The 11,029-nt window shown below is 31.5% G+C and overlaps 1 protein-coding gene across 1 annotated transcript in view; it reads right to left on the bottom strand.

Annotated features, from left to right (window-relative positions):
- Positions 1 to 11,029, bottom strand: part of LOC106464504 (F-box/WD repeat-containing protein 8-like) — a 32,920-nt gene that overhangs the window by 4,952 nt on the left and 16,939 nt on the right. The window contains exons 7-10 of the mRNA XM_013924649.2: positions 8,523 to 8,738; positions 3,965 to 4,092; positions 2,214 to 2,387; positions 885 to 992 (exon numbers count right to left, since the gene is read on the bottom strand). Of these exons, the coding sequence (XP_013780103.1) occupies positions 885 to 992; positions 2,214 to 2,387; positions 3,965 to 4,092; positions 8,523 to 8,738 (626 nt within the window). The remainder of the gene's footprint in view (positions 1 to 884; positions 993 to 2,213; positions 2,388 to 3,964; positions 4,093 to 8,522; positions 8,739 to 11,029) is intronic.

Genomic DNA, 11,029 nt, shown 5'->3' with positions numbered 1-11,029 from the left:
AGCCTGCAGACTTACTGCTGAGCCACTGTGGGATGATTTTAAGGGAGAGATTAGATAGAATTATTTAAATGTTAATAATGTCATTCGCTCTTGTAATAAAGTGAGATATCAAGCAGAAAGAATTAATTAATATATTAAATAACTGTAAAAAAGCAAAACATTGATAGGCTTAGTTATGGTTGTTCTGTGATAAACCTGCAAGCTGAATTTCTGAACACAGTACAATAATGTTAGCTGGTGTAGTTGCCCAAACATGTTAAAATATTTCATGATAAACTTCAACATTAGCTTTAGCTCTACAGTCAAATACAATCTTTTATTTTGCACCTATCTATACGTAACTTCAGCTGAGTCATATAATACTGTATGAACAATTACATTCAAATCATGTTTGTTTGGTAAGCACAAAGCTACATAATGGGTTACTTATACTCTGCTCACCGTGGGTACCAAAACCCTAGTTTTATTGTATTAAGCCCCCAGACTTTCCACAAGCCACTAGGACAGCGTGTCATGAGATTGTCACCAAATGAAGAAGATAAAAAAACTCTACAAAAAATATTGCAGGTGGCAGCAGGAGTGTTGTGCAAATCAAGATAAGTTGGTTAGGGTGTTGTCAATGAAAAAAGTTTGGGAACCACTGCACTAGGAGGCCTAAGGAGAACTGAAAATACAACATTTTTGTCACACTTAATATTAATGATAACAATATCCTCTAGACAGAGGATAAAAACATTTTCTAGGAAGAACTGTAAGTGTGACTGTAAAATTAGTCCTTTTAACCATACCATTCTCATCATGTTTGATATTACTCCTAACATTTCTGTCATGTTTAGTATTAATGACAACATTTTGATGTGAAAGACAGAATCACAGTAACATACCTTCTATGCACCACAAGCTCTCCATCTTCTGGTTCAGGACACTTTTCATCAGGAATATTTGCTGTAACCAGTGTTGTTTTTTCACATCTTAAGTATTTCACTGGATGTCTATGATAGCAATTAAAAAGGTCAGGTTTTCAGAAACAAGTACTATAGAACTGCACCTGAAATTTTTATACACATAAACGGTAAACTTAAAATCCTCTAAGATTACTCTTCTAAAACAAGTTCATAACAATGGAATAACCCATTAAATTCAAGTTACTTTGTTACTAATCAATAATATTGGACTTGAACAATATTGTTGGAGCTTTCAGGAACCAATATCATGTCTTTTTTTACCAATTATTGCTGGAATGTTTTTTCTCTTGGATCAAATTATATAAACATTTGAACAAAATACCAGTAAAAACGTATCTTATTACTACCTTTATAGGTATGGAACATTGCTTTAATGAAATATCCAATATAAATGTCTTAGTCAGGACGAATATAGCTAATTGGTCAACATTAATTTCATACTGACTTCATATTGTGGTTTATTCCCAGCCAGCTTGGGTTTTCTAACAAATACACTAAAACACTGGTACTAATCATGACTATGGTTCCTGAGGTACAGTTTAATTATAAATTTATTAGGAAATATGAAGTATGCAGTTTAAACGAGGGGACAAGTCCATCCTTAGACCTAGCAATTTTACAGTATGAGCTTTGAACCAATAAAAAAAATTATTACTGTTGAAAAATGCACTGCATTGATGCAGTTTTAAATATTGTATTGTATGGTGCTTGCCCTATGAATTAACAGAATGTTATCAAAATAGCTTGAGCACCATTTAACAATACAACTAACTGTTACATATAATACTACTATTTCATATGGACATTTTAAAACTGTAGTTACATTCAGATATTTTTAGTATTGCTGTTTTAGTTGCATATTGTAATGTTGTCATATATAAATATTTCAACATTTTCCTGATTAAGTAAGCCTAATGGCATCAAATATATGGAAAACAATAAGATCAGAGTTTTCATATTTTTATACAGAAGTTAAAAAAAATTAAACTGTTATACCAGAGAGTATGAAGAATATAGGTTAATATCCAAATACAGTATTGCTAATAAAAACATCTGGTTGGCAACAGAAAAAAATATTTAGAACCTAAATACTGAAGCTTATTTCAAATTACTGTTATAATAACATTAGTCACATATAATTGATACATTAAGAAACTTTCATCTTATTTACTGTTACTTACTCATATGTTTAACAAAAGAATGATTGCAAAAGCACCAAAGTATTGCTTAAATAAAACGTTTTCTCACCTATTTCTCATTTCCCACAACTTAGCTCTTGTACGTAGATCCCAGACACACACAAAACCATCTTCTCCTCCAGTTACCAGGCGGTTTTCATCCATCTGGATCTGTGAAACACCTCGGGAGTGAGCACTGATGCTGATTTCAGCCTTAAGAGTTCGCATATCAAACACTCTTGCCCTGTAATGACATAAACCCAACACTTACTCATTTTTTTTATGCATTATATGTAAAAATTTGAACATTTAATTGTGAAATTTCTCATTAACCCTTTCTGGATTAAAAGGGTGTTGCTGATATCCTTGGATTTTTTCTTTCTCACATTAGAAATACTTAACAAATATTACATCATACTTATTATAAATTTTCTATATAGAAATTAGTTCCTACTTAAAAATATTTACATAACTTAAAATTCAAAAACAGTTGTGTGGGATACCTCCAACATTTATATTCAAATAACTTGATTTAGCATTTCTATCATTTTTTAGGTCGTGAAATTTCCAAAATTTTGTTTGAAAGAAACATTAGAAACATTTTCTTTCATCTTACAATTTATATTTTTTATCCCTAATCAGATAGTTACAATTTATATATCCAGTCAATTTTGACACTTTTTTGTCAATTGTAGTAGTCACTACTCCTGGTTATACAAAACACAGCAAAAACTGACAGAGAATGTATTATTATTATAATAATGAAGCAGTACGAGTCATTTGTAGATTCTCTAGATATTAATGGTGAACAATGGAATCTCGTGGGAAATTTATAACACTTAGAAACACACCACTGGTCCTTGAATTGTTTATAGTTTATTATTATGGTAAATTATACCTGAAAGCTACAGAAATGTTCTTGTATGACAAGATATGAAGTAAATTTAGCTAAGTTTAATGTGTGTATGGTAAGTGACAGCAAACTATTCACAAAATATTTTTAAGTTTATTCGTGTTCAAACAACATAGGCAAATAAAAGAACTTATACATTTATCGGGCATAAATTTATCTTGGCTAAGAATATTACCAGCAAAAAGCAAGACGTTATGCCTGACTCCATTTTTAAGTGTGAGGTCAGGGGTCATTAATAATAATCTCTATCCAACTATATTTAAATGTTGGATATAGCTGTTTTCAAAGTTAAGATTAATTTGTTACATGCCACAGATATAAACCTACACTATGGGATGAGTAGAAACATTGTAAAAAAGTCTATAAATGTACCTTTATGTAGCTGCACAGAAATAACTGTTGAAAAGTTTTTCATTTTTGTTTGTGAAATATACTACAAAATGTTAAATAATACTAAAACAACAACTATAAAATATTTTTTGAGTGAAAAAAAATGGTTGAAATAAAAATATAATTCCATTTTTTACTTAAATTTTCAAATTTGCTATAACAGCATGTACTTGAGACCTGAAAAGTACATACATAATGGCCATAACAGAGTTAATCAATACACCAATCACATTTATCCAGGATGAAATAAGTTTTTCAATCCATGAAATATATAAGTCTTGAGAGTTTTTAGTCTAAATACAAATCTAAAACATTTTAAATTTTGTTTAATGTTTTGAACCAAAAAAAAAAGACAAAAACTCTAACTGCTAAAAATCACCATGACTACTGAATGTTTTATACACGTATGATGCTCTGATAGTCCCTATAAAAACATTCTGGTTATTCAGTGATAGTTAATAAATTGAACTAGAATAATTAGTTGACTGGTACAAGAAAGAACACAACTTTTAATTTACCTTTTGTCCCTACAACCAGAAGCTATCAAATGAACAGGGGTATTATGCAAATCAAGACACAAAACAGCACTTGTGTGGCTAGCTAAATTTCCTATCAGGTGGCCATCAGTGAGCGAGTATAAAGGAATCTGTGAAGGAAGATAAAGTATTTTTCCTGTAGAAACAGAAAAATATTTAAAACAAGCTGAGATACCTGTCATTTGTCCAGGTTATGAACTTAAAAAAATATGGGGGTGGATGCTATGATATATAACACACAAATCATAACTTTCACAGAATTTATTTATAACATATTATTACAGTATTCATTATTAATTCACCAAAAGAACTCAATATGTATATTCATAAAACATGGCATACACGGTGCGATGGATTTTGTATTAAGATAGCATTGACCCTTAAACAGCACCCCCAATATTTCAAAAATCACATTTTTCAAATTTAGCCTAAATCAAAAGTTTAACCTTTTTTCTACATAAATAATGAATTTTTGTTTTAAAATCTTTAGTAATTAATCTGTAGTATGTGTAAGCATACCAAAGCACCAGCTGTAATGACCAGCATCAAACCAATATTTAACAAACTCTCTAAGCCAACTTTGTTTCAAAAATGCTTGGACTGCATTACCCAAAACCCTAACAATACATTGAATCACATCATCTTGAGAATATACCCCAAAGTCTTCATTTGCCAGCAATAAAACCATTTGTTGAGCTGCTGATGATCCGTGTGCACCTTTAATTAAGGTTCTGCATCCAAAATAAGAATCTTTCAAGCAATGAAAATTACTGTAGGACCATATACAAGAAAATGCCTGGAGAAAATTGACTTAGAAAGGGTGAAAGGAGCAGAAAGGGCTTCCTCCAACAAAGGAAATCAGGAACACGTGTCTCCAGAAATGTCAAGAAGGGCTTTGATGAAGCTGCTACCAAAAAAAGAAGGGGATGTTTATGTTTTAGGGAGATAATAGATGAGATAATTAAGTTAGGATGGATCTTGGTGTCTACAATGGGATTGAGATATTTTAAATGTGGTAAATGCACACATTTACTAAAAGCTTACTGACATTTAAGTGCAGAAAAACCTTAATGGCCATTTTTCTTAAAATGCACTTTCTACTGGGGTTACCAATTTATTAAGAAGATAACTTCAAAATTAAAGCATATCAGCATGAAATTTAGCAGATTTGTTGGTATTACCTTCTTTCATAGCTTGTATGTTTTTAGATTCAAAAATCTAAACCAATTGTCTTGTTATGAGCCTAATTACCACTAACAAAGGCATTAAAATTAATTGGCCATAGCTCGTTAACATTGCAAAGTTTTTAATTCAAGCTATGAGATGTTCACAAAGAACATGTGTATCAATTTTCATGTTTTTATCAATCCTAAGTATAGTTATGGTGTTAACACAGTTTATGTTATGTATTTCTTTATCCCTGCCACATTAATTATGATATGACATGGTACTTAAAGTGTACTTTCAGAGATTGCGACACCATACGTTTGTTTTACAGTGTTTCCTCAGCATGCAAGTTTGCCAAGTTTAAGGATTAGTGCTACCTTAAGAGATAGCATTCAAAGTAGTGGCAGTAGGGGTACTTTCTGTTACCTGTTTTCAACACTCAGCTCTTAATGTCTTTATATAGTATTTCATTTGATTAACTAATTAATGGTCATTGGCCACAGAAGTGTCTTATAGGCTGAAGTTGAAACATCTTGGATCAAAGTAGGAAGTGGATATAACTCAAGAAACAGTTCTTCATATCAGCCTTATGTTGGCTGTTGGAGAAGAAATTTCAGCTGAGTTTATGTATTATTGCAATAGTGGTGGCCATTTTTTACGTTGCATTCCTAAATAGAGAGTGCTATCACTCTCTGAGATATATAATACTTTTGTGTGCCCTCTCTCCACACTTTGTGTATGTTGTGTTATAGAAAATTGAATATTTTCCTTTTCTGTGTAAGGAAATGGTGCCATCTACAAATGTAGTTAACATTAATTTATGTCAAAGATAACAAATGTTCAATAACAGCAATAACCCCTATGTTGATAACCCCTATTAACATACCCCTTGTTCCAAATTATCATCCCACAAAGTTTGGTTGAGATTGGCATAGTGACCTAAGAGTAGTTAGATAACTGACAAACAGACAGACACATATGTTTGTGCTTTATATAACTATTCACCATTAAATGTATATAACTTAAAAAATCAATTACGTTCCATCAATTTGATGCTAAAATTGATATATGATTTATGTAGTTTTCACATGTTACTTATATACCTTTACTTATTGTAATATCCTACCTGACAGACACTTACTACTGTTCTACCACATTCTACAAGGATTTAATGATCCTTTTGATGGGACAAATTATCTAATGAAATATGTTTTGTCAGTTATAATCTCCACTACATAAAGTTTTACAGATTTATAACAAGTATTTGCTTTTTATTTTAAGAGTTAAAATGCTAATATGTATGTGCCTACAAAGATAATTAATTTTGCTGCATTGTTTAAATGGAAGTAACATGTATGATTTCAAAGTAGTGCTATACTTTAATAGCATAAGATTAAAGAATAACAAGGGAACTTTGGTACATCTAGGCCATCCTATCCACTAAATTAAACTAAACACTAAAAAAAACACAAAGCAAGCCCTTATCATTCAAATATTTATTAAGCTTTCCCTTAAACTCCCTTAAATCAATTGCATCTAACGTATCTGAAAGCAACTCCTTCCAAAAGCTAAACATTCTCTCATAAAATTAATTATCTTAGCTGAAGACGACTCCTTCCTTGCCAAAATTTATATTTGTATCCCCTATTCTAACCATTCTCACCATTAAATATGAAAAAAATGATGATACATCAACACAATCAATTTCCTTAACAATCTTAAACACCTCAATCAGATCCCCTCTAACTCTTCTTTTTCCAAGAGAAGCCAAGTTCAGAGATCTTAACCTATTCTCATATTACAACCTTTCCATCCTGGGTATCATCCTAGTAGCCCTCCTCTGAACTCTTTCCAACAATTCAATATACATTTTAAGGTAAGGAGCACAAGACTGAACAAACTACTTCAAATGTGGCCTAACTAATGATCTACACAAGCAAGAAGCATTTCCTATTGGTCAAACTTCTTTCATTACCTACTCAATTAGCATACTTTCCATAATTCTACCACTATTCACAAACTTTCCATAACATTTTGTAATACCCTACCTTAAAGACTGTAAGTGATATTCTCTAATATCAACCTTTCTATGTACTTGTAATTCTAATGAGAATATATAGAGAAGATAATTGCTACCATCCCTTCTACAGTAATTCTTTATACATGAAGTTGTGTAATTGTTGTAGTACACCAACTCAAAGTCATACTGTTCTTCTATGTACAGAGGTTATGTTACATTAAAATGATTTTTGAAACTCACTTCGGCAAAGCATGTTCTATCTGACAGTAATGCATCTTAACAATAGCCCTATAACATACTTTCCATTGTAAAAGGGTCCTTTGTAAGGCTGTCATGATCAAAGCACATCACTCTTCACTACTGCTTTCCATAATCTATCCAGTGTAGGAGGATGATAGTTTTCCAGTGCCTGTTTCAACAATCCAATTGTGCAGAAAGCCACAGGTGCTAAAATCAGTGACTTGATCAGTATGTCTTCACATGAAATATCATTATGTTGCATACTGGTGCATGGAGCAAGTGGATGGATCTTTCCACTGACCTTTGTGTTATAAGATACAGAGTTTTGCTTATCACAGATGGAGTATGACTTGTTGCAGGTCTCTTTCTGGATAGTTCTGGTGCTCATCCTAATTCTTTAGTTTTCCAATGTTTTTAAGTACAGAGGATATCACCATCTTGGAAATTCTAAATCCCTGATCTAAACACATATTTATAATCTGAGAGTATGAATATTTTATGCTGAAAAGGGCTGTTACATACCCTTCCCAAAAGTGATAAACCTTTGATGGCCTTACACTACCTACTAAATAGCAAACAGTCAAAATGTAGTTTTGATACATAACATTCCACTGCAACTTTATATCAGGTGTGGTTGTTATATCTTATTAAGTTGCATATTCAAAATAATTTTAATTTAATGTACTCAACCCTCTGTATAGTCCAACATTTTGTTTCTATGCATCTACTCATTGTTGTGGTATCTGCTATATATATGTTATGTTCCAGTCAGCATGAAGAGTCCTGGTATTGACTCAAAGGACTCCTAGTGTGGTTGACATATTATTATATACTCTTTATTTTTATTCGAAAGTTCTTATTGATAATCCTACTTGAGAGACAGTTACTGCTGTTCCATCTGTAATCTAACTTTATTTAACTTTTATACATCTACTTAATTTAATTTGTCATTAACTGACAGGCATGCTTCTGGCTTGAAAAAGAGTGTTTGCTTGATACTTTGCCAAGAAACTAAAATACAACCATAGTTTTTAAGGTGATTTATCTCTAAAAGTCTGATTTCTATATTTTAACACCTTTGCATTTTTCTATTTACTTATTGTAATGTCCTACCTGAAAGACATTTACAGCTGTTCTATCTGTAATTCCTGCTCCCAAGACCTCACCACAACTGTCCAAGCACGTTACAGTTGATCCAATCAGATGGTGAAGAACATATGATATGTCTTCCTTAGAGCTACATCTGTGCATTCTGATAACTGTGTCTGTAGCGACAGCAACCCCAAAAGCTTCAGAGTTTGAGAGAGATGATACACTAAGATGACCAACCTAGAAAAAAAAAAAGTTTCATAATTACCTTTTAAAATGATTATGCTTAAAAACATATTATCCAAAAATAAGGTAATAAAATTATTTACCTGGTTGATAAACTGTTATCTGTAAAAAACAATAATACAATAATGAGAAAAAATAATTACTTCTTTTAGGTGACAGGCTGTAAAATATATAAGGCAGGTGGCAGCACTGTCTATGTAGGGATGGCTCAGATTGTTCCTCAAAATGGTATTTTAAATATCTTTTCAATAGGTCATCAGAACTTTACAATACCATACAGTATTTCCTTCTATAACAATATCTATGTAATGACTAAGTCACAAGTTCTGGGAATGTTTGTAAATATTATAGTAAAAAGTTTGAATTTCTTATTCTTCTTTCTTCTGCTTCTTTTCTATTACACAATAACTCAATAACCAAAACAATGGTGTCAACCAAATTCACTGAGGTGACATAGTTTTAAAGGGAGTATGAGCTATTATAAGTATTATTAACAACTAGTTGTAATTATAAAAATATCATAATTCTAGTGAAAATGATGTTATCATTACCCCCTGAAGTTAGCTTTCTTACATAAATTTGACATTTCCTTTAAAAAGCTTGTGTACAAAGTGAAACAGGAATTATCAGCCAATAATAGATAAACAATAAATATTACAGTTGGAACCTCACTGTATTTAGAATGTGGTTATAATTACAACCTTTATATGTCTATTGAAACACCGTATTAAAAAAAACAAGTAAACTAGTAAAAAAAAACTTTCCAAAATGGAAGTAAATGTAGGGATGGCTAATATCGGGAATTAACTCATAACAATATATATAACCATTTAATCACAACGGAGTTTAATTTATCCTACTTTTGTCTGTTAACATTCTACTACGCTGTGTACCTATGCTATTATGTAGGGATGAGGCAAATGCCATCCCTACTATCTTGTTTACATTGTTTTTGAAGGATTAATATTAGCCATCCATACATTTACTTCCTTTACTGAAAAGTTTTTTCTTTACTTGTTTATTTAACGTTAGTGAAAAAAAGATATTCTCTAACTCACCAGTTATATTTTAAACTCATACAGTGGTGTAATAGTGAAATATTAAGTACAGAATGTTACATATATCACAACTCTTTTACTTAAAAACATTTTTACTGTAAGAAATACATAATAATACTAACCATGTGAATTTGGATTAATGAACTTTGTAGAGCAGCATCCATTTCCTCAAAGGAACAACATTTACAGGGATTAAAATAATCTTTAACACTAAATAAAACTGTACTCCTGTAACAAAGTTTCAGTTGCTATGTGAAATACTTGTTATTATCCAGGATAAACCTGGTGGTAGTTAATATCAACTTTAGAGCACAAAGATGACTGTTCATGAGTACATATCAAAAAGTGGAGCTAAGGGTATACCCTTTCCCCCGGATAATCTTATTTGCTATATGTGTTGATAGAGTGCAAGGATTTGAAACATACTGTGAAAAAGACAAGCAGTGGGGACAAAGATAAAACAATGTAAAAAAAAAATCAAATGGAAATATCATTATAAATCTCTAGTAAGACTTTTAAGAAAATGAAGCATTTTGTACAGTAAAAAACGTCCCAAGAACAAATCATACTTTAAAAATTTAAAAATATGGGTATGATCTTTGAGAATTTCAACACTGTGACCACTCAAATCTGAGAGTTGGGAAGTGGCAAAAAGCCAAAAACAACATGTTCAACCAATGTCTCAATGGCAGAAATAGACTAATAAGCATGACCTAGAGGAAGACAAGGAACTCTCTAAACTGAACATAATGTCATTACAAATGACAAGATATACCATGCCTCAAAACTGGCAATGGATTCATGATGTGGAAAATGAAGTCTAATAATACAGATGAAGATGGTTGATAAAACACATTTGTAATATATTCTATAATCTGTTTTTCCTTCCATTTACCTTTTTACTGAATCTATATAAATATAATAGTACTGTCTGTAGTCTGTCCATGTAACTACTTTACAGGGTGTGGATGGATCTTCACCAAAATTGGTATGGAGGTTCATTAGGTCCATGGGAAGATACATACAATTTTTCAGTTTTTATGAGCATTTTTTACCACTACTTCACCCCCTGTTGTTGGACCTTCACCAAATTTGGCATAAAGGTTTGGTGGATCTGTGTGGAGATACATGCAAATTTACAGTTTCACATTTCGTATTTTGCAGTTTTTATGGGCATTTTTTACAATTGCATATAAGAGAAGCAACTTTCCTATGTCCTAAGATAAC

The sequence above is a fragment of the Limulus polyphemus genome, unplaced genomic scaffold (genome assembly GCF_000517525.1).
Source record: "Limulus polyphemus unplaced genomic scaffold, Limulus_polyphemus-2.1.2 Scaffold1670, whole genome shotgun sequence".
Lineage (NCBI taxonomy): Eukaryota > Metazoa > Arthropoda > Merostomata > Xiphosura > Limulidae > Limulus > Limulus polyphemus.
Note: the sequence above shows the minus strand (reverse complement) of the source record. Positions and strands in the feature narration are given on the sequence as shown.